General features: G+C 60.1%; 11 protein-coding genes across 11 annotated transcripts; 6 read left to right on the plus strand and 5 right to left on the minus strand.

Moving 5' to 3' along the window:
• Positions 1-20: 20 nt before the first annotated feature.
• On the plus strand, positions 21-1,412 carry B0H18DRAFT_879463 (Metallo-dependent phosphatase-like protein; the record flags this gene model as incomplete). The annotated part of the gene is made up of 7 exons (XM_048040698.1): positions 21-265; positions 300-386; positions 439-512; positions 575-654; positions 707-824; positions 877-968; positions 1,026-1,412. 7 exons carry the CDS (start codon positions 21-23, stop codon positions 1,410-1,412), a joined length of 1,083 nt encoding a protein of 360 aa, XP_047891320.1.
• Positions 1,413-1,978: 566 nt separating this feature from the next.
• On the plus strand, positions 1,979-2,833 carry B0H18DRAFT_879399 (uncharacterized protein; the record flags this gene model as incomplete). The annotated part of the gene is made up of 4 exons (XM_048040695.1): positions 1,979-2,041; positions 2,096-2,236; positions 2,287-2,399; positions 2,479-2,833. 4 exons carry the CDS (start codon positions 1,979-1,981, stop codon positions 2,831-2,833), a joined length of 672 nt encoding a protein of 223 aa, XP_047891321.1.
• Positions 2,834-4,014: 1,181 nt separating this feature from the next.
• On the minus strand, positions 4,015-5,455 carry B0H18DRAFT_956282 (uncharacterized protein; the record flags this gene model as incomplete). Its single annotated transcript, XM_048042444.1, has 4 exons — positions 4,015-4,696; positions 4,806-5,125; positions 5,192-5,229; positions 5,401-5,455. The coding sequence occupies 4 exons, from the start codon at positions 5,453-5,455 to the stop codon at positions 4,015-4,017; spliced, it is 1,095 nt and encodes a 364-aa protein (XP_047891322.1).
• Positions 5,456-7,886: 2,431 nt separating this feature from the next.
• Positions 7,887-9,561, plus strand: B0H18DRAFT_518523 (uncharacterized protein). Its single transcript, XM_048038409.1, has 6 exons — positions 7,887-8,235; positions 8,283-8,423; positions 8,475-8,587; positions 8,647-8,686; positions 8,734-9,013; positions 9,072-9,561. The coding sequence occupies exons 1-6, from the start codon at positions 8,173-8,175 to the stop codon at positions 9,242-9,244; spliced, it is 810 nt and encodes a 269-aa protein (XP_047891323.1). The 5' UTR covers positions 7,887-8,172; the 3' UTR covers positions 9,245-9,561.
• Positions 9,562-10,187: 626 nt separating this feature from the next.
• On the minus strand, positions 10,188-11,265 carry B0H18DRAFT_1018209 (uncharacterized protein). Its single transcript, XM_048029357.1, has one exon. It carries the CDS (start codon positions 11,086-11,088, stop codon positions 10,486-10,488), a length of 603 nt encoding a protein of 200 aa, XP_047891324.1. The 5' UTR covers positions 11,089-11,265; the 3' UTR covers positions 10,188-10,485.
• Positions 11,266-12,319: 1,054 nt separating this feature from the next.
• B0H18DRAFT_1184993 (uncharacterized protein) lies at positions 12,320-13,936 on the minus strand (the record flags this gene model as incomplete). The annotated part of the gene is made up of 4 exons (XM_048036006.1): positions 12,320-12,674; positions 12,729-13,132; positions 13,185-13,712; positions 13,754-13,936. 4 exons carry the CDS (start codon positions 13,934-13,936, stop codon positions 12,575-12,577), a joined length of 1,215 nt encoding a protein of 404 aa, XP_047891325.1. The 3' UTR covers positions 12,320-12,574.
• Positions 13,937-14,437: 501 nt separating this feature from the next.
• Positions 14,438-16,574, plus strand: B0H18DRAFT_910373 (dihydrolipoyl dehydrogenase). The gene is made up of 7 exons (XM_048041543.1): positions 14,438-14,605; positions 14,665-14,779; positions 14,835-14,884; positions 14,936-15,071; positions 15,123-15,564; positions 15,617-15,749; positions 15,799-16,574. The coding sequence occupies exons 1-7, from the start codon at positions 14,585-14,587 to the stop codon at positions 16,417-16,419; spliced, it is 1,518 nt and encodes a 505-aa protein (XP_047891326.1). The 5' UTR covers positions 14,438-14,584; the 3' UTR covers positions 16,420-16,574.
• Positions 16,575-17,127: 553 nt separating this feature from the next.
• B0H18DRAFT_1120955 (uncharacterized protein) lies at positions 17,128-19,220 on the minus strand (the record flags this gene model as incomplete). Its single annotated transcript, XM_048034239.1, has 5 exons — positions 17,128-18,081; positions 18,139-18,644; positions 18,698-18,757; positions 18,807-18,984; positions 19,035-19,220. 5 exons carry the CDS (start codon positions 19,218-19,220, stop codon positions 17,128-17,130), a joined length of 1,884 nt encoding a protein of 627 aa, XP_047891327.1.
• Positions 19,221-19,505: 285 nt separating this feature from the next.
• On the minus strand, positions 19,506-20,858 carry B0H18DRAFT_1120956 (uncharacterized protein; the record flags this gene model as incomplete). Its single annotated transcript, XM_048034240.1, has 4 exons — positions 19,506-19,978; positions 20,059-20,206; positions 20,270-20,485; positions 20,541-20,858. 4 exons carry the CDS (start codon positions 20,856-20,858, stop codon positions 19,506-19,508), a joined length of 1,155 nt encoding a protein of 384 aa, XP_047891328.1.
• Positions 20,859-21,834: 976 nt separating this feature from the next.
• B0H18DRAFT_1018223 (uncharacterized protein) lies at positions 21,835-22,910 on the plus strand. Its single transcript, XM_048029358.1, has one exon. It carries the CDS (start codon positions 22,012-22,014, stop codon positions 22,612-22,614), a length of 603 nt encoding a protein of 200 aa, XP_047891329.1. The 5' UTR covers positions 21,835-22,011; the 3' UTR covers positions 22,615-22,910.
• Positions 22,911-25,925: 3,015 nt separating this feature from the next.
• On the plus strand, positions 25,926-26,791 carry B0H18DRAFT_1120958 (glutathione S-transferase; the record flags this gene model as incomplete). Its single annotated transcript, XM_048034241.1, has 4 exons — positions 25,926-26,299; positions 26,371-26,485; positions 26,540-26,640; positions 26,734-26,791. The coding sequence occupies 4 exons, from the start codon at positions 25,926-25,928 to the stop codon at positions 26,789-26,791; spliced, it is 648 nt and encodes a 215-aa protein (XP_047891330.1).
• Between the last annotated feature and the right edge of the window lie 16 nt (positions 26,792-26,807).

Consider the following 26,807-nt stretch of genomic DNA (forward strand, 5'->3'; position numbering starts at 1 on the left):
AAGCCTACCTTGGATGCACTATGTCTCCATTCGAGCCAGACAGATGGATAGAACAGCTCATGGAGTGTCAACATCTCTCCGAGCCCGACATGAAGACCCTTTGCGAGCGCGTCCGCTCTATCCTCATGGAGGAGTCCAATATCCAGCCCGTCTCGAGCCCAGTCACTATCTGCGGCGACATCCACGGGCAGTTCTGGGACCTGCTAGAGCTGCTGAGGAAGGGTGGGGACGTGCCCCAGACGAGTTACATCTTCATGGCACGTATGTGTTCCGTCGGGTGCGGCGTGAGGCGAGCTGAGACGTCGGCGGGGCGTGCAGGGTGATTTCGTGGACAGGGGTCATTATAGCTTGGAGACGGTGTCGTTGTTGTTGGTGCTGAAAGCAAAGTGAGCACGAGCCCCCGCAGCGGTGTTGTTGTGCTCAATCACTGTCACCCAGGTATCCGGACAAGGTGACGCTGCTGCGAGGGAACCATGAGAGCAGGCAGATCACACAAGTCTATGGTTTCTATGGTATGTAGTGCTGTCTTCGTATTCCTAGACATTGTCTCTGCGAACCCCTCACGGAAGGATAGATGAGTGTCAGCAGAAGTACGGGAGTGCACTTGTGTGGAAGGCATGTTGTGGTGTCTTCGACTTCCTGAATCTCGCCGCAGTACGTACGCCAGATGTCCCTTTTACCTCCATGGCCAACTTACGGTGAATAGATCATCGACGGTGAGACATTATGCGTACACGGAGGCTTGTCACCAGATATCCGTACGCTGGATCAAATACGGGTGCTCTCGCGTGCACAAGAGATCCCGCATGAAGGTGCATTCTGCGGTGAGTGTCGATGGGTGTATGCGGGGCATTTTGGACTGATACGTCATGGAAGACCTGATGTGGTCAGACCCAGACGAGATAGACAACTGGGCAATCAGCCCGCGAGGCGCAGGTTGGCTGTTCGGAGAGAATGTTACGCGAGAGGTGAACTGAACAGTAGCTATAAACTCCGTCTCGACGGCCTGACGCAGCTTTGTCTAGTTCAACCACGTGAACTCGCTAAAGCTCATTGCCCGCGCTCATCAGCTCGTTCAGGAGGGCTACAAGTACATGTTTGACGAGCAGCTCGTCACGGTGTGGTCAGCGCCGAATTACTGCTATCGGTGCGGCAACATGGCTTCAATATTGACGATCCGAGACGACGGATCGCGGGAGTTTACGGTGTACGATGCGGCAGAGGAGAACGAGAGGGACAAAGGGATGCAGAAGCAGAGGAAAGCGGTGCGTTTTGACATTATTTGTAACCTGAGAATCATCCCCGCTGTGTCGCGGCTTGATACTGATGCTAGGTTGAGCAGGGTGCGATGTCTGCATACTTCGTGTAGCTTATCTTGTCCTAGGTTTGTATTCAATCCGCAGTTACTGTGACCCCACCACTCCTCCGGGTGCCATTTCAGGGGCTTTGAACTTGCTCGGTGTTAGCCCACGTCCCTCTCGCTCTCTTGCTGCTCATCACATACAGCGTGCGATGCTTTCGCACCTCATTAGCCCCGATCGAGCTATCTCGGTCGGCAAACCACCGCCTGCGAACACATCGAAGCTTACGAGTAATTACAGGCCGAGTCGCCGCGCCGAAGCGCGCTCCTCTAGCTGACTCCTACGTGACCATAACCTCTCTCTGGCCACTATTGCAGCAAGTAATGGCAATGATGACAGATCACCCTGCACGATGCACATGCAAGAGTCAAGTGGGGCACTCTTGCCGAGAAACCACGCCAGCCCTTTGCGCGCGCTGCGAAAGGCGGTCCAGTGATGTTCTGCTTGTTGTCACGGCGGGCCTGCGACTAACATTCTCAGGCTGTCAAGAAACCCCACTTTCGAACATTAAACATACTGTAGTACACCCACCTTGGAACGCCGTGCAGGTTCTATCTATCCAAACTCGTGGAGACACTTATCAACTTTACTTTGCTGTTTCCCCTGTTGCTACAAGAATGGCTACCTACGCTGTTATCGGTGGCTCTCGAGGAATTGGGCTGGAGATTGTTCGCCAATTGGTACGTCACGGTGTTGCAACATTTGGATCAATCCATGGCTGACGATGGTTGCAGGCGGCGAATCCGGAGAACACTGTCTTTGCTACAGCGCGAAACGTAGAGAAGTCTGTGCACTTGGCCAAAGTCGCAGAGGAGGCTCCCACAAAGAACGTCGTGATCCTCAAAGCGGATGTCGTGGATCACCGCTCGCTGAATGTCGGTTCGCTGTGCACATTGCAACAGACCAAGGGGTTAACCATAGGCAGGCTGCGGCGGAGCAAATCGCGGAGGCCACAGGCAGCTCTCTCGATGTTCTGAGTCATAACGCAACGAAGATGGAGTACGCGAATGGCAATCTGTATCGCGCGCTGACCGAGTAGTACGTCGCTTTCTGTCACGGGTGATGGGTGCTGACGATCGCACCTAGAAGCGAGAGCATGGACGCTCTGGATGCCGAGTTCATCGAAGCCGTATGTTCCCATAACGGTAGAGCCTACCGGCGGGATGCTGACCCGTGCGTATCAGTTCAAAGTCAACACCCTTGGTGCAATTCATTCCGTGGACTCCTTCCTCCCGCTCCTCCGGCAGGGCGCGACGAAGAAGATCATAATTATCAGCTCGGGAGGGGGCGAGCGCGACATCGTGTGGAAGACCCGCTTGACTGCGCTCGCTGCGTACGCTGTCACGAAATGTGCGGAGAACATGGTCATGACTAAGTACGCCGCCGAGCTGGTGGACGAGGGCTTTGTCGTCGCCGCTACTTATCAGCCCCGGGACCGTGGATGTGTTTGGCACTGCCACTTCTCCGAGTGAGTTTGCCGTGTGGGTTCCGAAACGGATGTCGATGTGCCTCACTCATGCGTCGATCATCTAGCGAGCGCGGAGGAGTCTACTGACCTCAAGCGGGTTGTGGACACTATGCGGAAGAACGTTCCCAGTTACTCTGGCACGCTACTTTCGCCGGAGCAATCGGTCAGAAAGGTGCTGGAAATTGTAGACTCGCTGGGACCTTTCACTCTGTGAGGGGTTGACGTGGGGTTAGTCCTCGTGCTCGGAATATATTGACGGCGGCTCACCTTTGCGGTTATCTTGGTGATGGGCTCTCGCAGCCGGTTGAAATTCGAGCGGAGTGATTAGTACGACAGTCTCACTCTTACTGCACACGCGGGAGATCGACCTAACAATGCAACTTCTTGTAATCGATGTCACGAAGGAATCACTCCAGAGCCGCTTGGGGCGCAAGCAGCGTGCGTGCCTCCGGATCAGCCGCACAGTGTCGAACCCAGGGTTAGTCGGCACCAATTCTTTCAAACGGATGCGGGTCAACGTATGCGGCTCACTGTGTGTGCCAGAAACACCCACTCAGTTCTGGCTCACGGCTACGACCGTGAAACCTATATGCATCATGGCAAACGGTATGTAGAGCGATGCGCACCACATCGATACACTGATACAAGGTACATCATGGTACACTAGTACAGCGCAATGTGCAGGAACGAAAGGGAAGATATGTGAAAGTACAGAAAGGCGTATTGGAGGAGGTCGAAGGCATGGTAGTGGACATGGTCAAAGAGAAATGGGGTCTTGGGAACGCGAGAACGGCCGGACCATTTATGCGAACAAAACAAGGATCTCGACGTGTAAAGAACATGATAGAGCGCGATACCGAGAGCTAGCTAGAAAACATGGGCACAGGGGGGACAGACGAGCGTATCGAAACGTGCTGAGTGCGATGCGAACATGAGACCACCGAAATCAAGTTTGAAATGAAGAGCTAGGGGCATCGTAGAGCACGAGAACGAATCGAGCAGCTAAAGAAATAAGCAAAACAAGACGACGGGAGATACATATATGTCTGTAGCTTCACCACGCGGTCACCAAGGTTTTGATAGTCAGTCTTGATGGACACTGGCAGCGGTGCAAAGATGTCTGCACATGCGATCTTGTCAGTATGAGTCACTTCAATACTCGTGTCGCACATACCGCCTAAGCAACTAGGACCCTATGCCTCCCATTCCCATGAAATCACCATCCATGAGAGGGTCTTGGAATACGTTATGAACATACGATTCACCGAGCAAAGGTGCGAGGATCGAATCGTTCTGGGGCGACCGATCAACGCTCTCTACAGCGAGATCATCGCCATATCCGGCAAAGTACGTTGTAGAGGTATCGAAAGACAAGATGGGTGCTTGGAACAGAAATGGCATGGCAGGCGCATCGGGTGAGCTGTATGGAGGCGACGAGTTCGCTACGACCGGTTCGTGTGACGTCGATTCGGTGGGTTGGAGGAAACTCCTCTCCGCGGGCCTGGATCCTGCACGCGGCGTATATGCTACGAAATCGCCGATAATCTCGAAGTCCATATCGTCGAATTCACTCTTGCAACGAGGGGGGCGCTGCGGATAGTTCCCATGTTCGTCTGGCAGCTGGAGCCAAATCCACATGTCGAGGGGGAAGGAACCGAATGCCTTCTCCCTTGCCAGATCAGTCTCCGTGTAGCCGAGGCGCGTAGCCACGCCGTCGACGATACCAAATCGTTCTTTGAACTGGCGCAGCCACGTTCGTCCGCAGCGGAACTGATATATGCAGCCTTCCCCTCTCATACCCAGTTTTTCTGCCATCAGTATGGCCTGCTCCCTGATCATTTTGTCGCTGAGAATGGTGTGATCTTCCCTACATCCCATCAACCAAGGCTTCAAGTGATTCTCGATTAACCAAAATTTACGCAGTCTGTGCAAGATATTTAGCGAGGCCGATGGCTCAACAACACGAACAACCGCACCCTTTTCGCGCGAACCGCGAACCGTCTGCATGCTTGGACATGAACCATTCGTCTCGGTCCTTCAGGATGCGAGTGACCATGGATTTACTGATTCCGAACCGATCCGCAACTCGTTGATGCGTTATGCCAGGATGTGCCACATACATCTCGCAGACGGCCTTCTTGTCAGATGCATAGAAAGTCCTCCGGGTGACAGTCGTCGAATCAGATGGTTTATCGCGCATTGCTTCTGCTTCCGTTTTCTCCGACGAGGAATTGAGGACGTCGACATCCGTATGGTCGTGCGAGATCTTCGAGGCGAAGCCTGGCATTAGAGTCTCCTGCGGGCTGTAGCATGGCAACACGTCGATAGGGAGAAAAGAGATCGGCCAATTCATGAGACGTACACTATGCGATTGACCATCCATTGGCGCAATCATCCAATCTGTTGCGCAGACGTCAATGGAGCGCTGCGGCACCCTAAAGACCTGCGAAGGTTATGCGGCGGCGTGCGTATGACATGGCTGGCAGGCGGTAATAATTACGACTTCGACAACAGCCCAGGTCCGAGCAGGTGCACGCAGTCTTGATGCTGCGCGGACTCAGGCAAACTTACCACTGGCAGTACTTGGCAGAGTCTGAGAGGCTCGGAGGCTGATGAATTTATGCATCGTGGATGGGACACGATCACGTGCTCTCATATAGCATCTCTGCACGACGCAATGCGCATGCTCGATACCTTCAGAATTTCCTCGCCTCTTCATGCATATGTACTTCCTTGTTGCAATCAAGATGTTGTGTCTAGGCCCGTTATTACGTGACGCGATGATTCTCCCAGCAAGTGAAGTTAGGGTATAAGTTTTCCTGATAAGTATTGGTATTCTAAGCGAAGCGAGGCACGAGCGTCGCGTAGAAGTGAGTCTATGCACTGGGATACGATGACCGGCGTGGCGGATATGACGGTCACGTGTGAAGCGAGGCGTACCAGCAGCCCGCCTCATTATTACTGAGTGAGCTTGGATGGTCAGTTGCAAGAGAGCGAGAGGGGAATGATTGGCGGTGTGGGGCGCAGCCCGCAGGGCTGCCCGACTCGAAGAGTGTGCCTGGACCTGAGGGGCAACGGGTGAGCCGCGATACCCAATATGAAGACGTCGAGTACGGCGACGCGTTGCGGCGAAGCCGTTACCCCCAGTCCAGAAGCCGACGAGCCTCGTCGTACATGCTCTGTGAGCCAGTGTCCAACACTGATGACGCCAATGACCCGTATTGCTGATCAACCGGTTCGCAGAGTCCCGCCGGATGGGCGCCGCGAAGCAAACATCGCTCCGCTGACCCTAGGAGGAGCAGTGCCGTGTCGTGCTCATCGAACCCGGTGTGTCCAGCCTGACTCGTGTGCAGTGGATGACACAAGTTCGTTACGCTCGTGCCGACACGAGCCAGTGCCAGTGTAAGCGTGCTGCTGCTGCATGCTCCTGACTCGTGTGCAGTGAATGACACGAGCGTGTTATGCTCGTGCCGACACGAGCCAGTGTAAGCGTGCTGCGTCCAGCCCGACCCGTGTGTGACACTCGCTGGCCATGAGCTCGTGCTGACACGAGCCGGTGTAAGCATACTGCGTCCAGCCTGACCCGGTGTGACACTCGCTGGCTATGAGCTCGTGCTGACGCGAGCCAGTATAAGCCTGCTGCGTCCAGCCTGACTCGTGTGTGACACTCGCTGGCTATGAGCTCGTGCTGACACGAGCCAGTGAAGCATACTGCGTCCAGTGTAAGCATGTTGCCTCCAGCCTGACTCGCGTGTGCATGACACGAGCTAGCGATGCTCGTGCCGACGCGCGCCAGTGTAAGCGTGTTGCGTGCAGCATGAAAGAAACTCAGCGGGTTGGTCCCGCCCGGCGACCAGTGAGCGAGAGCGCTGGTGACGGAGCACTGGGCGGCGGTCGAAGGACTCGGAGTCGGACAGTCCACAATGGCAACCGCTGCTCGCTCAGCTGGATGCTCATGTCGGACGAGCTTGCGAGACAGAGACTACGACTCTGTGTTGACCATCCTCCACGCATTTGTGAGTGGTACAATCATTTGGTCGTTGCTCACATAATCCGGCTCTTCGTCGCCATCGGGATTGATGAGCGAAGGTTGTACCATAGTCCCCTTCCTGTAAGCTACAAGTGGTGTAGTCTTAGTGGAAGAAAACGAGAGCTATTCGAAGGGCGTAGCAGCCGCGGAGCCTTCGAGAGCGGTCGTCCGAGTGGGCGCGCAGAGGAGAGCGATGCGCGCCTAAATCTCCTCCTGCATGCGTAGACTCACTTCTACGCGACGCTCGTGCCTCGCTTCGCTTAGAATACCATCTACGCATGCAGGAGGAGATTTAGGCGCGCATCGCTCTCCTCTGCGCGCCCACTCGGACGACCGCTCTCGAAGGCTCCGCGGCTGCTACGCCCTTCGAATAGCTCTCGTTTTCCCCACCCTCCACACCCTCTTCACGCAGCACACGCCGCCAAAAACCCAATGTGTGTTTTTTCTTTATATCTTTGTTTTGTTTTTGTCTTTGTTTTGTTTTGTTTTTGGCTCGACGTGTCTACCCTGCGGCCCAGCAGTGGCAATGGGAGCGCAGGGCTGCGGTATCAACCCGCCCGCCCTCGCGGCTCACCCGTTGCCCCTCAGGTCCAGGCACACTCTTCGAGTCGGGCAGCCCTGCGGGCTGCGCCCCACACCGCCAATCATTCCCCTCTCGCTCTCTTGCAACTGACCATCCAAGCTCACTCAGTAATAATGAGGCGGGCTGCTGGTACGCCTCGCTTCACACGTGACCGTCATATCCGCCACGCCGGTCATCGTATCCCAGTGCATAGAAGGAAGTATACGCGACGTAGCATTGATCGATGTACGGTGGCTACCACTTTAGCGGAGAAGAGAACGTAATCGTGGACAGGAGACAACAGGCTTAACACAACGTTCAACGGTTGTAGGTGTGAGAAGACCCCAGCGGGTCCGGACTCGGATGTACGCGTTGTGCGCGGACTCGGATGTGGCGCGCTGACCGGCCCCGGCCCGGCGGATCTCGATAGAACGCATCGCTGCGCCCGACGGCTCGCCTCGGGCAGCCCTCTGCAGGCTACCGTGACCATCGCTGGCCGCCTCGTCGCTATTGTCGCGACTCACTGCTGCCGCATCTCCATATATGTTAATGTTCTCAGGCTGTCAAGGCCCCACATCTGTCCGATGATGCGACATAATGACAAGGCTTGCGCTGCGCCTACATCTGCCCACCTCGGCTTCCGAGACGTCGCGCCCCACCGGCACGCCAACTAGTATACAGACTGGAGCGTTCCTATAAAAGTGTATGACGTTCTGACCATCGCAGCAACTCTTCGTCCCCCGTCCCAAGAATGCCTACCTACGCTGTTGTTGGTGGTTCCCGCGGAGTCGGCCTGGAGATCGTTCGCCAGCTGGTATGTGCCGCTATACCTGGTCGACTCTTTACTGAGGAGCTCTGCAGGCGGCGGATCCGCAGAACACCGTCTTCGCTACTGCGCGGGACACAGAGAGATCAGTGCACTTGGCCAAAGTCGCGAAGGAGGCACCGGCAGAGAACGTCGTGGTCCTCCAAGCGGACGTTGTGGACCATCGCTCGCTAAAGGTCAGTTCTCATGCATCGTTGCGGCGGCATGAAGTACCAATGGATAGACAGGCTGCGGCGGAGCAAGTCGCGCAGGCTACGGGCGGCTCACTCGACGTGCTCATCCACAACGCAGCGAAGATGGACTACGCGGGTGGGAATTTGTCTCGTACGCTGACCGAGTAGTACGTCCATTATTGTGGGCTTTCAATGTATGAATGTATGCTGATGATCGGCCTTGCAGCGAGAGCATGGACGCCTTGGACGCGGAATTCATCGAAGCGGTACGTCCCCCCTGCGCACTGCCTCCATTGCACTCACACACGGCCAGTTCAAAGTCAACACCCTCGGCGCGGTCCACTCCGTCGACGCATTCCTGCCCCTGCTCCGAGCAGGCGTGGCGAAGAAGATCATCGTCATCAGTACGGGCGGGGGCGAGCGCGACGTTGTGTGGAAGACCCGCCTGATCGGGACCGCCGCGTACGGCGTCACGAAGTGCGCGGAGAACATGGTCATGACCAAGTACGCCGCGGAGCTCGCGGACGAGGGCTTCGTCGTCGCCGCGATCAGCCCCGGGAACGTCGACGTCTCGCGCACGGCGCCTTCTCCGCGTGAGCCGCCTTTGGAGTGTCGAGATATCGTCGCTGACTCGAGTGGCTGGCAACGTAGCGAGTGCGGCGGAGCTCGCGGACCTCAAGCGCGTTATGGACCGCGTCCGGAAGCAGATACCGAACTACCCTGACAAGGCACTCACGCCGGAGCAGTCGGTAAAGAAGGTGCTGGAGATCGTCGACGCACTGGGACCCGAGGACGCAGCGAGCTTCCGCGCCGTATGGGACTGACGTCTGGCCGGGCCTCGTAGTCTGAACCACACTGAGGATGGCTCACACTTTGACGGGCTCCAATGATCTCTGCAACCGTCTCCCCACAGGCGGTTGAAACTCGTGTAAGTACATTGTATAACATACTTGATCCTACACAGGCGGGAAATGGTCCTGCTACTGCAATCTCCAGCGTTCCTGTACAGATTGTTCATGTCCAACTCCGGATGTGGTCTGAAAGTACCAGACTCAGCAGGCCCGATCTTCTCGATGTCAGCCCAGGAGCCGCTCCACAGCCTGCTGAGGCGTGATCAGCGCGTGCAGCCTCGCAAAAGCCACCCAGTGCTTCTCCGCGAAGACGTTAAACTTCGCAGCGTTCGCTTCCGACGCTGCAACGCCCAAGCTGGCCGGTCAGCACCAAATTCTCTCACAAGGGCAAGGAGGGACGACGTACGCGGCTCGGTCTGGGTGCTGGAAACGTCCACGAAGCCCGGGCCCACGGTCACGACGGTGAAGCCCTCGTTCCCGGCGAGCGCAACGGCGTACTTCGTCGTGTTCCGCGGCCTTTGTTACCGCGTACGCGCTAGTAGAATCCCCACTATCGGGCAACCGTACATACTAGCCCCCTGGATTGTCGCTGGAACCCGGCGAGACGTTACTCGATCGTACTGCTAGTAGCCGCCAATGGCTTCGCGAATACCACGACTCTAATCGGGATCTCAAAATCCGGTTCGAGCAATGAATTAATGAGGACAGCCGTGGCGGCCACCGTGAGGCGGAGGACTGTAGTAGATGCTGTGTCATGTCGCCAGGCTTGCTGGACAGGTCGTTGCGGTACTAGTGGTCGGTGGGGTGTAAGTAGGCGGACGGTGATTAGACGGCGGGTGCCGGTGAATGACGCTCTGTGTGGTCGTAGATCCTTACACAGATCTCGCCGATCACAGTTTGAATCTCAAATTCACGACCTCTCCTCTGCCAAAGGCGACCCCGGCCCAGTGCCGACGTGTATACACCTGTACTTGTACAAAACGAGCCACACATTGTACCAACTACCAGACAGGCAGGCAACCCGCCGCAATGGAAAGCATCCCCCAGTCGGACCACAACATCGACGACGAAGATGCATGGGACGACGACTCCGAGGACGACATCGAGGCCGAAGCGGAGCAGATGGCCCGTCGGCTCCAGGACCAACTCAGAGCAGATATCGAGCGAGCGCAGCAGGAGGCGAGGGCCCAGACAACTGCCACCCAACAGGCGAGTCAAACAGTGTCTGCTCTAGGACTCGCACCCGCACCATCTTCGACACAACAACCTGTTGCTGGCCCGTCTACCTTAAGAAACACATATAGCTCTGAGCAACTTGCACACGGAAACGACCCTGGAACTGCCCGCGAGAGACGGAGCGCCGCCGCCATCCTCACCATGAAAGCCATCCTCGCCTCGGCCGAGAAGAACCCGCTGGTGCGCTCTACGCTCGCCGCATCCACTATACCCGGCGGGGACCACCACAACGTGCTAGACATCTTCACCCAATGCATCTCCTGCAGACAAGTGACCAAGGCCGTCGCGAGGCACCTGCGCGAGGCCGTCATCGCGCTCGCACAGTCCTCGCTGCTCTTCGCGTCCCTCCGCAACTCGGACGCGCCCGCCATCCAGCTCGACAAGGGCAAGCGCAGGTGGGACTCCGCGGACGGCCCCGACGACGCGCCCCAGGGGCCGCCCCCCAAGCGCGCCGCGACCGCGACGGAGCAGCCAGACCTGCGCCACCAGGTCTCCGAGGCGGCCGCGCTCATCACCGACGCGCTCGCCCCCCTCGCCGCGAGCCCGGCGCCCATCATCCACCCCCACCTCATCGCCTCCATCCACCTCCCGCTTCACCAAGCCTTCCTCTTCGCGTCCACGTCCGCCCCGCGCGCAGACGGCCCGCGCGCCGCCGCCCTCGAAGAGCTCGCGGGGCTCATCCAGATGCTCGGCGTGCTCAGCGGGGTCCCGATCGGCGCGCAGCCGTCCGAGTCCACCGCGCAGCCCGGGCTCGGGACGGCGGTGTACCCGTGCGCGACGTGCGCGAAGACGTTCGCGCGGCTCTTCTCGCTGAAGGCGCACCGGCGCGCGCACCTGCTCGGCGCGCGGCCGTTCCGGTGCGACGCGCCCGCGTGCGTCGCGAGCTTCGCGCGGAGCCACGACCTCAAGCGGCACGCGCGCCTGCACGAGCGCACCGCGTACAGGTGCCGCGGGTGCGCGAAGGTGTTCAGTCGCCGCGACGCGATCAAGCGCCACCAGGACAACCGCCGCGGCAGGGACGGCGGTGCGGGCGCGTACGGCGCGGAGAGCGCGTGTGCGTACGCGGAGGTCGAGGAGGTCGAGGTGGACCGCCCGGAGAGCGGGGAGGACGCGGTGCGCCGCGCGAAGATGTGGGACGGCATCGCGGCGGGCTCCGTGCAGGCGGGCGTGCCCCCGCCGGTGTATGCGGGCCAGGCGTCGCGCGGGGACGCGGGCGGGGACGACGTCCCGGAGGAGGGCGAGGTGCACCCGAGCGTCGTGCTGGCCGCGCAGGCGGCCGTGCTGGGCCTGCACCCGCTCCTGCATGACTACGTGACGAGGGTGCTCGGACACGCGCCGGTGCTACAGAAGCCTGTCCAGCTGTCGTTTGGGCAACCATCCGCGGCGGCGCCCCCGCCGGCTCACGAGCCGACGCTCGCGAGCATCATCGCGGAGGCGGGCGAGGGGCATGCGGCGTCGTCGGCGCTCTCGAGCGCGCTCGCGCTGTCGGAGGAGCAGACGCGGCTGCTCGAGCAGGCGATCGCGCAGGCGGCGTTGGCGGCGCAGGCGCAAGCGGAGGCGGAGGCGGCGCTCGAGGAGGAGGATGAGGGCACGGGTGACGAGGAGGACGAGGAGGATGGTTGAGCGAGGGGCGTGTATACTTATCTAGGATTTTTACACTTTCGCCGGGGGACCGCGTGTTGCACACCTGATTTTACCTGGTGCGAACTCGGGCGCGAGACTGCACAGTTCAAAACGGGCAAGACTCAGTGTATGATACATGAACGCACGATCCTGCGGGTCACCCGATGAGGTATATGCAGTCAGCACTAGTTTGGTCTAGTGCACTATATGGGAATTTTGCATTTTCGCTGGAGGACGGCTCGTTGCGTACCTGGGTCTACCTGATGGGAACTCGGGCCTGAAGCAGCACAGTTTGATCGTGAATACATGTGGCAAGAACCTCAGTGTATGATTCATGGACGCACGGCCCTGCGGGTCCGGTGAGGTAGATGCAGCAGCGTCTATTCTATTCGCACTTCTCATGTCCGTCGAGCATCCCGGCTAACGCGATGGATGCACGTCCGTTCACGCGTCATCGTCGCTGCCTCCGAACACCAAGTCGCCATCGTCAAAGTCCTCTTCGTCGGAGGGCGGCCTGCGCTCCGCACCCTGCAGGATGTTATGCCTATGCACGCCGCAGTGTGAGCAACTACCGAGAAGGGCGGATAACGCGACACACCTCCGCAACAGATCCTCCACGCCCGTCTTCGCCTCCCAGTCCACCCGCACCCACGTATGCTCGAGCGCGCCGCCGCGGTACACCAGGAGCGTCGGCAGGACGTCCGTGTCGACATTGTCGTCGTCCCACCCGGCGTCGCCGTCCCCGTCGCTGTCGTTCTCGTCGCCGTATGGGTCGTCTTCGTCGTCGTCGTTGTGGCTGGAATATCGCCCGGGGACGAGGATCTGGCGCGAGGGCCGCCGGGTGATGGGGAAGGGCGCGAGGTGCGTGGCGCGCGGAGACGTGGTGGGGCGTGCGGTGGCGAAGCCGATCGCGCCCGCGCGCGCGTGGAGGAACTTCGTGGAGGGGTGTGCGCGCGCGAGGCGCGAGAGGGTCTCGTCGAGGGTGGCGCAGCGGTCAAGACTCTAGGGCAGCCGGGTCAGCACTCGTTTCCGAAGGGGCAGGAAGAAGGCGCACCGGGTCGTAGATGTGGACGAGGACCCACGTGTTGCGGTCCTCGTCGAGCGCGCGGTCGAAGCTGCGCACGCCGACCTCCATGAGGTGCCCGAACCTGCCCGCGCGCGGGCGGCCGTCGACGACGGCGCCCGCCTTGCCCTCGAGGCGCGCGAGCTCCGCGGCGCGCGCGCGCTCCTCCTCCGCCCACGTCTGCCCGCCGAGGCTCGCGCCCTCCATCGCTCGGTTCAGCGCGCGGATCTCCTCCGTGCGCCGCGAGCGCGCGAGGGCTGCGGCCTCGGCGTGGTCGCGGATGACGCCCTTCACGCCGGTGCGCCCGGGGCCCATGCCGATGGACTCGTGCTCCGCGGCGCGCGAGGCGAGCGCGCGGCGCCGGTCGGCGTCGGAGTCGTAGTCGTAGTCGTGGCCGTCGGTGGGCCACTGGGCGGGGGACGGGGAGCGGGAGCGGACGGGGGAGGAGGAGCGGGAGGGCGGGTTGAAGAGCTTGCCGGAGAGGACGAGCTCCTCGAGCTTGTCGCCGTTCTGTGCTGTCTGTGTTCATGCCTCGTCTGTAGTCGAGCAGGGCGGCTTACCATGGTGGCGGTGAGGCTGGTGCGCAGATGCTCTTCTGGGGGACTGGAGGGCCAGCAGAGCGGTACGTAGGGTCTTGGTGCGGACCGTCCGCAGAGCTTTGGCCCAGGTGCGGTGGCGAGCACGAGCGATCGCGCAACCCTAACCCGACAGCTAACCCTATCGTGCTGCTCAGGTCCCGTCATGCCATCTCTCTTTCGTCCCATATTACTCAGGATATTCGGAGAGTGCATCGCCCGCGATGGGGTGCCGGTGATTTCTGCGTATCACGGTGGCTGCGGGCCCACTGTGAAGCGACAAGGCATGGGATTACTAGTCTCCTTTGCTGACCAAAAGGAGATACTCACGTTTTTGGTCTGCAGCGTGACGCGTCGTCCATAGCGACTATACTTTTGAGCATCTACATAGGCAGGTGGGTGTGGGCATTGTATGGAACTGTTCCTAGTGGTGTGACCGACCTAGTCGGACGGGCTCACCCTACTCCCGACCGCAAAATCGTGCACTGTGCTCTACTCAGTGAGTCTAAACTGTTCTAACGTTTTGCCTGTGTTCTGTGGATATTTTAGCATTGCTTCACACACACCCTGAGGTACATACAGTGCATATCTGTGCATATACAGCGAGGAAGGGTCATCGAGTGCTAAGGTGGCCGAGATCCCGGCCCGATATAGTATGGAATTACGAATAAGGAAGGTGACGCTATGAACGAAAAAGGAAGGTGTCGGCCGTTTGTCCGACCGTGCCCGTTCCGCTGAGCTCATCGTGCAACTCTCCCCCCGACTCCCACCTCCTCTTCCTCGACGCTTGCGTCGCACTCCCCCTTTTTTCCAACCATGTTGCAGGCCTCTAGACGAGTACGCTGCTGCTCTCGCGTAACCTCGCCCGACCGCTGACAAACGTACGTGCAAATCAGGTCGTAACTCGACGTGTACCTCGGACCGCATCCGCGCTCCAGGTCGGTCGCTGGAATTCTTCGCGAGGCCTCGCAACTCCAGCGGAACCCTATGATTGCGTCGTCATCGGCTCAGGTGAGTTGCGTGGCTCAGTGATAGCTGCTCCGCGCTCACGTCGTTGGCGTGGCAGGTCCCGGTGGCTACGTCGCAGCTATCAAGGCTGCACAACTCGGTCTGAAGGTAAGCAGAGGCATGCTCATATCGTGCATGTTGAATTTATGCCCTTTTCAGACGGCATGCATCGAAAAGCGCGAGACACTCGGCGGCACATGTCTCAACGTCGGCTGCATCCCGTCAAAGGCCATGCTCAACAACTCGCACATTTACCACCAAACGCAACACGACATTCAACGGCGTGGTATAGATGGTACGCACATCCTGCACTGCATCCTACTCCGCCAACTCACTGTACGCATAGTGTCCGGTGTATCGTTAAACCTCCCGGTCATGCTCAAGGCGAAGGAGGACGCCGTCTTTTCGCTGACCCGTGGTATCGAGACGCTCTTCAAGATGAACAAGGTTGACTGGGTGAAGGGCTCCGCATCCTTCATCTCACCCAACAAGATCAGTGTCCAGCTGAACGACGGCGGCGAGACCGAGATTGATGCAAAGAACGTCATCATCGCTACCGGCTCGGACGTCGCACCTTTCCCCGGTGGCAACATCGAGATTGACGAGGAGCAGATCGTCTCGTCAACCGGCGCCCTCTCCCTCAAGGAGGTGCCGAAGAAGCTGGTTGTCATTGGCGGCGGTGTGATCGGTCTCGAGCTTGGGAGCGTCTGGAGTCGACTTGGTGCTGAGGTCACCGTCGTTGAATTCCTGGGTGGTATCGGTGGTGCCGGCATCGACGAGGAGATTGCGTGCGTTGTCCTTCGTGTCTCCTTCCGATATTTTGTCTCACCGGTCATACAGCAAGCAATTCCAGCGCATCCTCGCGAAGCAGGGCATCAAGTTCATGCTGAACACTAAAGTCACGTCTGCTGAGAAGCGCGACGGCAAGGTCTACATCCAGACCGAGGGCGCCAAGGGCGGCCAAGAGGCGACCGTAAGTCTTCCGCTTCACCCTTCATTTATTGTGCTCAACTGCTGCCCAGGTTGACGCGGACGTCGTGCTCGTCTCTGTCGGGCGTGTCCCCGTGACGGCCAGCCTCGGACTCGACAAGATCGGCGTGGAGGTGGACCCGCGCGGGCGCATCGTGATCGACGACCAGTACAACACGTCCGTCGCGGGCGTGAAGTGCATCGGAGACGTCACCTTCGGGCCCATGCTCGCGCACAAGGCCGAGGAGGAGGGCATCGCGGCGGTGGAGTACATCAAGACGGGGCACGGGCACGTCAACTACCACGCGATCCCGAGCGTCGTGTACACGCACCCGGAGGTCGCGTGGGTCGGGAAGACGGAGCAGGAGTTGAAGAAGGCGGGGGTGCAGTACAAGGTCGGCAAGTTCCCGTTCCAGGCGAACTCGCGCGCGAAGACGAACGCGGACACGGAGGGGCAGGTGAAGTTCCTCACGGAGAAGGAGACGGACCGCATCCTGGGCGTGCATATCGTCGGCCCGAACGCGGGCGAGATGATCGCGGAGGCGACGCTCGCGCTCGAGTACGGCGCGAGCTCGGAGGACGTCGCGAGGACGTGCCACGCGCACCCGACCCTCAGCGAGGCGTTCAAGGAGGCGGCGATGTCCGCGTCGTCGAAGCCGATCCACTTTGGTTGAAGGTGGTGTTTTCGGTGTTGAACGTTGATTGTCGTGTTTGTTGTGCTCTCTAATACATCTATAGCATCTTTCTCTTGTTGGATACACGCTCGAGTGCATCGCTGCAACTCGCAACACGGCCACCAGACGTGGCTCGAACCTGCTCGGTTCCGCCCATTCACTGGTAAGAGATATCGATCAACACAGAGCATGGGACATGTGATGGCGCGGCGACTGAGCGCGAGCACTGATGCACTGATGCAACACCTGCGTCGTTTGTTTCTGACGGCATCTCCATCCCTCAAGCGCCCGCGAGCGATCCTCCTCAGACATGTAAAATCCAGCCTTGCGTCGCCCACTCCCCCCAGCTGTTTTCCCCTGGGAGCAATGGTGTGCTGTTCGGTGCAGGGGCCCCAGGAACCCTACACGTCTGTTGTGTTATCCTCCTGGCTCGCGACAGATAGTGGATCTGCGCTCATACGGTGCGCCCAAGTTCTCTCCGCACACGAGGAATGCTGCATTGCGTCTCATCGATTCAAACACGCCCGGCTCGGGGCGCCGGTACTCTTGCTTTCCTGCGCGTGTAGTCTCGCAGATACAGGCGTCGGGCAAGACGACTAGACGCGGGGCGGAAAGATGGGTAACAGCCGGCCATGTAGAGAATTTGTGAAACCATCTCCATTCACAAGTGGCCTATGCCCCACACCGAATGCATTCCAGTGAAAACGATCATGCAGCGGTCGGTTGGCACAGTAATTTGAACCGTTCAAGCATGCCGAGATCGTGCTCCTTCCGCATCAATCCTAGTCGCCGCATGGTGGGGATCCAATCCGATAGCTGGTCGTTCATGATTGCTGGGTATGATGCACTGCCGTGAGTCCCGGCCCAGTCAAAGTCAATCAGCATGGCATTCCAGTGTTCGTCATACCCAGCACTACCGGACCTGCGAACACACATGATGTTGGGAGTCCGGAGATCGCCAAACACGAGGTCGTGTTCGTGGAGCAGGTCGACGGCGGTCTTGACGTCGGCGTAGACACTGTGCGGGAGGAGTTCGTTTCTCTGCTCGAACGACCACGCCATCTCGCCTTCGACCCGACCCATGACGACCATGAAGATGCGATCACAGACGGGGATAATGGCGTGCAGAGTAGGCGCCAGTCCAGCGGCGGCGAGGATGCGGTGTGCCTCAGCATTGTACCTTGCGGTGAACTTGACGATGACCTCGACTTCGCCGTCCGGAGTGTCACCAGCTCCAGTCGATTTGGGCATGGTGGCGAGGTAAATGGCCGAACACCGCTGATCTGATGACCTCGCCATAAGATAGAGCTCCCCGGCGCGAGACATCCGATTCGTGAAGGTCAAGGACGGCATGCTGTCCTTGCAGGAGGGGACCGGGACGGGTGACGGAAACAGATGTGCGATGCTGCTGGAGGGAGGTGCAGCGTCGAGTCGCGCGTAGAATTCGGTAAGCTCGCTAGTGGCAAGCTGAATAGTTTTGAAGGCTCGTGCGACACGGAGTACGTTATCGTTCCTGTAGAAGTCCAGACGCAACCGCTCGGAGAAGAGGCGGTCAATGTAGGGTCCATCGGTATACACGGCGACCCCGATCTCGAGCAGATCGCCCCTGATGCTGATCAGGATGACTGGGTAGTTGGACCGACGTCGTCGCTGCCGTATCAGCTACAGAGTGCCTCGTCAGCATGCCATCACGGTGCACACACGGATTGGCGGTCAAACCTCGTTTTTATCATCTGTCACCACCCTGGCGTAATCAAGGCTTGCTTGCAGAAAGGCATCCCCTCGCAATCCATCCTCGTTTTTGACTTCCACGAAGCCGAATGGCTTCGAGCCGCCCATGGCTATGTTGGGGCGAATATCGCTGATGGGCACGTCCCAGCTGAGTGTGCAGGCAAGGAGATCTTCGAGGAGACTCCCAATGGCCAGAATACGGTCTTCTCCGAAGTCGTAGCAATTCAAAGCTAGTGCCATAAATGAGTGGACCTTTCCTAGTTCTAGATAATTGGGTTCGCCCTCGGGGAGCGCAGAGCCGAGATGGCGAAGGCGGTATGCGAGCAGGCCCAACGTAGGGTGGAACAAGGCAACTGGGGGACCGTAATTGTCGTGTGGTCGTCCTGCATGAAAACGGTCGCCGCATTCGTTGAAGAGCTTCTGCACATGTGTAGTAATTCCTTCCGACGGCCTAGGTAACGATGTGCGGACGTTCTTGGCCTCCTTCTCGCGTTCTGATGAACAAGGTAATTGGCTAGCCCAGGGACGTAAGAACACTACAACGTACCTCGAATGACCTTCCTGTAATTAGAGGCAAGGTCTCCCACGTCGTCCAGACTTTCAAGGGCTGCGCTATGGGTGAGGCAGATGTCCAACACTCAGTAGAGATGACTCACTCTCTGGTGTGACGACGAGGATGTCGACGACATCATCCTGACTCGGTCCTTCAGGGAAAGCGTTCCTCACTTTGGCGGTTGGCCGGATTTTGAAATCCCGACTATCGTGGTATTCGCGAAGCCATTGGCGGCTACGAGCGAGTAACGTCTCGCCGGGTTCCAGCGACAATCCAGGGGGCTAGTACATATGGTCACTACAAGCGTGACTGATATAAGATGGATACGCACCTTGAACAATGTGTAAACTTCGGGATCAACTTCCGGTCCAAGTGGTTTATTGATCGCAGTCTCGACTAACCATAAGAGGTTGCTGCTGTTGTTGTTAACCGGTACCCCCAACACTGTTTCGACGGGCTGCACAGGATGGGGAAAGTACACTGCATATATGTCTGGTTGCTCGCTGTGAGAGGACATGATGCTGGTTTGGGACTAAGGGTCGATGTTTCAGCCAAACTCACGAACTGGCGTACTGATGGCTGGAAGAGGGTTGGATATGACCGTGACGGATCAACTATCAGGTGGATGTAGTAGGTACGTGTCTACGCCAAGTCTACGCGCGACGCGCTCGTTCTAGTGCTCTCCTGTGCGTCTGGCTGGTAGTCCATAGATCGTCCCGGACAGCATTCGACGCATTCCACAATCTAACGACATACATATTCATGTGCATTTTGACTAATTTGAAAGCTACTCGTTGTAACCTCACTTCCCAAGCTCCGACACCAGTTTCTCCAGCATGACCATGTAGTGCTCCTTCGTTATGAACCCACAAGGTCGCGCCTCCTCCTGCCAGGGAATATCATGATTCAAATCGTGAGGATAGCGCATGTCGCCGTCAGGTCCGCTCCAGTCGAAGTCAATTAGCCGCGGCTGCCCGGTCGAGTCGACCAGCATATTCACGCGGCGAAGATCACCGAAGACCAATTGCGCTTCGCGTAGTCCCTCGAGTGCATCCCGCAGCTTCGTGATACCGTCTTGTGACGCTTTGGCGTTCTCGACTTCGTCAATATACTCCGTGATGACCACGAACAGGCCACCGACCGAGGCCTCCTTCTGGCAGTACATCAGCCGCGCGGCCACACCGCGCTCGTACATGAATTCGTGCGCCTTCTTCCCGTACCGGTGCACGAACTTGACGACGCATCGAGTACCGTTTTCCCCACCGCCATTTGCCTCTGTGATGAAGAGCGGCCCGGGATTCGAGAGAGATATTTCAGCTTGACCGTCCTTTCAGTTCAAGTTTCAGCGTGCCCACTGGGAAGAGGTCGAGACGAGGAAGGCGGCCCTGCTTGCCCATCCCGGCGACTAGCGGCATCGTTGTTCACCTCGTACGACAGGAAGCACGGCGCGGGAGAGAGCTCGTCGCGGCCAGGTAGACTGGTAGGACGCTGCATGTCGCGGTACTACATGCCCAGGTCGTCCAGTGATTCCCGCAGACTCTTCAATATAAGCGCGATCTCCGCCACATGTTGGGTGCCCGCAGTTACAAATCCCAACTCGTTGGCCCCGAAGCTCGGTGTTGTACAGAGACACGGGAGAGGCAGGACGAGGCTGACCAAGGGCGTGATGCGCTGCGAGATAGCGACCCCGTGGACGAAGATGGCACCGGAGACGGAGATGTGAGGCGCGGCAATGGCGAGGATGAAGGCGGGCATGCATGAACAGTGCCGCAGGTCATCGAGCTAGGGTAGGCAGTGAGCAGTCACGACGGACTGCCGAGCAACGGGTAAGACACACCTTTGAATCGATACAGGTTAGCTGGTAGGCTTTCTCGGCCTGTTCAGTAGGGCAACAGTCTCCAAGACCAATCCCATTTTTCAGCTCGACGATGAGCTTCAGCATCCTGCTGTAGTGCTGATCTAGCGGTGTATACAAGCCGCATTTAGCAGCCAGACCACCATCAGGCTTGTCTGTCACCGATCCAGTAGAACAGGGCTTCTCGTCCAAGGCGCCTTCACCGAGCAATAGATTTAAAACTGGCCGGATGACATCTTGACGTTCTTTCTCTGTTGGATAAAATCGGGCACTGAGCTCGACAAACTTTGCGGTGGCCATGAATTCGTCGATAGTGAGGTAGGCCGAAGGGGGTGGGCGACGGAGCTCCAGCTGGAAGTCATGGAGCACGCCCCTCGCTCAACCGTCCTCTTCGTCACCCGTGCCCTCATCTTCCTCCTCTTGCGCCGCCTCCGCCTCCGCTTGCGCCTGCGCCGCCAACGCCGCCTGCGCGATCGCCTGCTCGAGCAGTCGTGTCTGCTCTTCCGACAGCGCGAGCGCGCTCGAGAGCGCCAACGACGCCGCGTGGGTCGCCTCCGTCGCAGGCGCCGCACGCCCGCCGCCGCCCACGTTCGCGTTAGCGTTCGCGATGATGCTCGCCAGCGTCGGCTGGCCAGCCGGCGGGGGCGCAAACGCCGCCTGGGCTCCCACCGACTGCTGCCCGAACGACAACTGGCTCGGATTCTGCAGCACCGGCGCGTGCCCGAGCACCTTCGTCACGTACGCGTGCAGGAGCGGGTGCAGCCGCAGCACGGCCGCCTGCGCGTCCAGCAGGACGCCCGGGTGCACCTCGCCCTCCTCCGGGCCGTCGTCCGCGCCCGACGCCTGGTCTGCGTACACCGGCGGCGCGCCCGCCTGCACGGAGCCCGCCGCGATGCCGTCCCACATCTTCGCGCGGCGCACCGCGTCCTCCCCGCTCTCCGGGCGGTCCACCTCGACCTCCTCGACCTCCGCGTACGCACACGCGCTCTCCGCGCCGTACGCGCCCGCACCGCCGTCCCTGCCGCGGCGGTTGTCCTGGTGGCGCTTGATCGCGTCGCGGCGGCTGAACACCTTCGCGCACCCGCGACACCTGTACGCGGTGCGCTCGTGCAGGCGCGCGTGGCGCTTGAGGTCGTGGCTCCGCGCGAAGCTCGCGACGCACGCGGGCGCGTCGCACCGGAACGGCCGCGCGCCGAGCAGGTGCGCGCGCCGGTGCGCCTTCAGCGAGAAGAGCCGCGCGAACGTCTTCGCGCACGTCGCGCACGGGTACACCGCCGTCCCGAGCCCGGGCTGCGCGGTGGACTCGGACGGCTGCGCGCCGATCGGGACCCCGCTGAGCACGCCGAGCATCTGGATGAGCCCCGCGAGCTCTTCGAGGGCGGCGGCGCGCGGGCCGTCTGCGCGCGGGGCGGACGTGGACGCGAAGAGGAAGGCTTGGTGAAGCGGGAGGTGGATGGAGGCGATGAGGTGGGGGTGGATGATGGGCGCCGGGCTCGCGGCGAGGGGGGCGAGCGCGTCGGTGATGAGCGCGGCCGCCTCGGAGACCTGGTGGCGCAGGTCTGGCTGCTCCGTCGCGGCGCGCTTGAGGGGAGGCGCGTCGTCGAGCGCGCCGCCGGGGCCGTCCGCGGCGTCCCACCTGCGCTTGCCCTTGTCGAGCTGGATGGCGGGCGCGTCCGAGTTGCGGAGGGACGCGAAGAGCAGCGAGGACTTTGCGAGCGCGATGACGGCTTCGCTCAGGTGCTGCGCGACGGCCTTGGTCACTTGTCTGCAGGAGATGCATTGGGTGAAGACGTCTAGCACGTTGTGGTGTTCCACGCCGGGTATAGTGGATGCGGCGAGCGTAGAGCGCACCAGCGGGTTCTTCTCGGCCGAGGCGAGGATGGCTTTCATGGTGAGGATGGCGGCGGCGCTCCGTCTCTCGCGGGCAGTTCCAGGGGCGTTTCCGTGTGCAAGTTGCTGGAAGACATCGGAGCTATGTGGTTTTCTTGAGGTCAAGGTAGACGGGCCAGCAACAGGCTGTTGTACGGGTGCGAGTCCTAGGGCAGACACTGCTTGACTCGCCTGTTGGGTGGCAGTTGTCTGGGCCCTCGCTTCCTGCTGCGCTCGCTCGATATCTGCTCTGAGTTGGTCCTGGAGCCGACGGGCCATCTGCTCCGCTTCGGCCTCGATGTCGTCGTCGGAGTCGTCGTCCCATGCATCTTCGTCGTCGATGTTGTGGTCCGACTGGGGGATGCTTTCCATTGCGCTGTCTGGTGTTTGGTACAATGTGTAGCTTGTTTGTAGAAGTACAGGTGTATACACGTCGGCGCTGGGCCGGAGGTCGCCCTTGGGAGAGGAGAGGTCGTGAATTTGAGATTCAAACTGTGATCGGCGAGATCTGTGTAAGGATCTAGGACCACACAGAGCGGCATTCACCGAAGCACCCGCCGTCCAATCACCGTCCGCCTACTTACACCCCACCGACCACTGGTACCGCAACGACCTGTCCAGCAAGCCTGGCGACATGACACAGCATCTACTACAGTCCTCCGCCTCACGGTGGCCGCCACGGCTGTCCTCATTCCTCGCAGTGACTGTCTTCCCGCGTCCGTCTTTCCAAGTCCGGCTCGCAACATGCCATTAGAAATGCAGCCAACACGGTCCCTCATCGACATCTTCAGGTCTTCAGGCAAGAAAGAGTGCCCCGATGGTCCTCGTTGACTCATCCGATCGAGATTCGAAAGGCGCAGCCGCGGCGTCGACCCCAGACTCGCGACAGAGGCGCGTGGACCCACAACGTCTGTGCATCCCCTGTCTGGACGACGTTACCGCGCACTGGACGCAGGGACACGTCATACGCACAGTGGGGACAACGCTTCGGTCTCTCGCACGGACACCAGTAACCAGTTGCGATCATGCGCCAGGTGCACGGCTTTGTCCCGTCGCTTCAATCCGTCCCCCGCTTGGTCCGGCTCCGTGGCAACAGTGCGCTGGCAGGAGCCCTCGCCCCTGGACCTGAGCCACTGGCCCCCGCTGCGATTCTCTATCTCCACTGCATAAATAGGGCCCCGTCTCGCCAACAGTCTCTGCACAACCCATCCCCCGAACATGTCCTCTCCTCCACCCTGGCTATGGCTTACCGTGGTATCTCCAGCCCTGGCCTTATTGGCTCTGGACGACCCCAGTCAGCGCCTCCTTGTGAGTCGTACGCCCAGGATGTCGCCCCCCGCTCCCCGCTTACTCTCCTCGCAGTGCCCGGTAACAATCGCATGACGCTCCGCGGGTCCCCGCAAATCGCGCGGCGACTGAGGACACCGTCTGCTGTCCGAGCGAGTCCCCCGCATACACCCCACGCGCTCTCCCCCTGACCTCGCCTCCTCCCGCGACCCCCGCAGGGCCGCGACACCTGCCGAACCGGCCTTCCATTCGGTTTGCTGGACCGGATAGGCGCGCGTTCTCGAGGGCATCCCCAGCGGCGCGCCCCACCCGACCCGGACTCGCACACCGCCCAGCTGGTCGGCATCCGCACCTGCACTCCGCCGCGCGTCGTCGCCCATGCACCCGCCGCGCGACGCCAGCCTTGATCGTCATTGGACTGTACCGCGATCCGGACACCCGCAGCGCGACTCGGAGATCCTGCCACGCCCGGTCTGGGGCCCGGACGGCATACCCAGTCAAGATCTATACCACGCCCGCGCCCCCACCCCACCCACTCCCAGCTGCGTTCTCAGCTGCGGACGCGCCGCGGGGCGCCCGCTCCGCCAGTCGGCAGACGATTGATAAAGACGACGAGTGCGGGTCGGGGGCGCGCCGTACTACCCACCTTCCGAGCCGTTGCACGGGTGGAGCTCAGGTTGCCGTGCAGGATGTCTGCGCCCCCTGGTCTTCAGCGGCACCCCCAGTGGGATCCGTATCTTGCCTCGGCCGACCTCCGCACTGGAAGATCATCATACTGTTCCAGCTGGCGGCGAGTCGCCTGCGCGCGCTGAACTTGAAGGGGTGGAGCCGCACTTGCACAACGGCGAGTCCTTCCGCAACGTCGTGAAGTCCGCAATCACGCTCGCTTGTACAGTCGACAGACAGTCGAGGGGGACAACGCGCGCGCATCGAGGGCGCGCTCGCACTCCTCACGAATCCCGCACTGGCCTGTCGACTGGGCTGCCGTCGCCGCCCGCCCGGCCTGCCTGCATCGTCGCACTGGCTTCAGAAGACAATCCCAGCGAAAGCCGGATCCCACATGGCCCGAACGCACACGAGCGATCGCAAGAGCCCGCGTGCTCATTGGCAAACCAGATGGCAAAGCGCACTGGACGTAACGGACGCCGTCGGGGGCTCGCTTGGCCAGTCCGCAGACGCTTGACTCGCCCAGGCTGCACTCGACCTTGCATACGTGATTCGATGGAGGGGCGTTGACGAGCGGCCTGTGCCCCATCCTCATCCTCACCGCTCGCAGAGACGGAAACACCGCAACAAACCAATATAAACTGTTCGCGATGGAGGCGTAGAGGCCCGAGACTTACCAGGCACTCGGCTGATCGCACCATACCGCGTCCCTCAATGCTCACATAAATTCGCAGTAGAACACTATGTGGACTCTGCTCTCCCACTCATGTCACGTTAGACGTTACGGATTATCTCCCGCTGAACCGCAATACAAAATAATGTGGTAACCGAGCTGTCTGTCTGTTGAAGTCGGTGTCAGTAAGCAGTCTCAATATTATGTGGTCGCTCCCGTTGGCTGGTACGGGTTCATGCTGCATTGGTAGACTCACCGCGTTTGCTTGACGTGGGCATGGGCCCCGCATCCCAGCGTATCGACCCATGATCACTGACGTCTCGCTCGCGCATCCGCCCAATGCGGGCGACCTGCGCGCGAACGCTAACCCAAAGAACCGCAGTCATATCCGCCGTCCTTCTCACACCACCGACATCGACGCACACGCACGCACGCTCCAGATCATGAACCGAGATGGGGAGATGGGGATAATCACAGTTTCGCCACCCGCGGGCCACCCGCCAGCCACGGCCGTGTTCTCCGCATCGCGTCGGACATGGCGCCTTTTCCGGCACGGCCAGCCCTCGCAGGTAGTAAGTTCCCCATGCGCGTGCAGTCATCCGCCCTCCCCCTGCGCCGCGGCGAGAGCCGATGCCCAATCACTCGACATGGGAGACGGTGGCGGCGCACCCTTGAACCTTATGCTTGACTTCAGGTCCCCGGGCTCACGCGCACGCACGCTTCTCGCCCTCTGTCCGTGGGCGAGATAAATACGCCCGCGCTCCGAACGGCCTGCGAACCCAAACGCGCCTCGCTCCCAACCTCGATCCGCGTCCGCGCTACCCCACCGCCCGCTGCCCGTCCATCCACACCGATACGCGCGCCCCCGCACGATGATCAAGCTGTACGGCTACCCGCCGTCGCACGCGACGCGCCGCGCCGCGCTCATCTTCAAGGAGCTCGGCCTCCCGTACGAGCTCGTCAAGGTCGACATGACCACGGAGGCGCACAAGGCCGCGCCGTACCTCGCCCAGCAGCCGTTCGGGCAGGTGCCGTACATCGACGACGACGGCCTCGTCCTCTTCGAGAGCCGCGCGATCGCGCGCTACCTCGTCGCCAAGTACGCGCGCCCCGAGCACAAGGCGCTCATGCCCACCCCCGCGGGCGACCTGGAGCGGTTCGCGCGGTTTGAACAGGCCGTGAGCGTGGAGATGAGCAACTTCGACGTGTACATGGGCGCGCTCTCGTGGGAGGTGATTTTCAAGAGGTGAGTGTCGCCCGTCCTCGGAGCTGTAGGAAGGGTCGTGAACTGGGTATGCCTCTGGGATGCGATTGAAGGTATACGGGGGTCATGACGGACGAAGCGATCGTCACGGACCTGCTGCAGACGCTAAACAGCAAGCTGGACGCGTACGAGGTCCTCCTGGCCAAGAACCGATACCTCGCCGGGGACGTGAGTGTGCTCCCGACTCTCGCCTTGCCTCTCTCACAGTGCGAGCTTTTCCAGGAAGTGACACTGGCGGACCTTTTCCACCTACCTTTCGGTAACACCCTGGGGAGCATGGGGTACGATCTGCTCACCACTTCGTCGAGGCCAAACGTGTCCCGGTGAGTCCCTGCGTCCCACGGTGTCGAATGCGATAGCAGTCCACGACTTGAGACCTGGAGACACCCCTTCGCGGCTGACGCCCGTCTCAATAGGTGGTGGAAGGACATCAGCTCGCGCCCGGCATGGCAAGCCGTGAAGGAGAATGCTTGATACCAGTGGAGCGAAT

This window comes from Fomitopsis serialis (assembly GCF_022376445.1).
Source record: "Fomitopsis serialis strain Sig1Antser10 chromosome Unknown B0H18scaffold_54, whole genome shotgun sequence".
NCBI lineage: Eukaryota > Fungi > Basidiomycota > Agaricomycetes > Polyporales > Fomitopsidaceae > Fomitopsis > Fomitopsis serialis.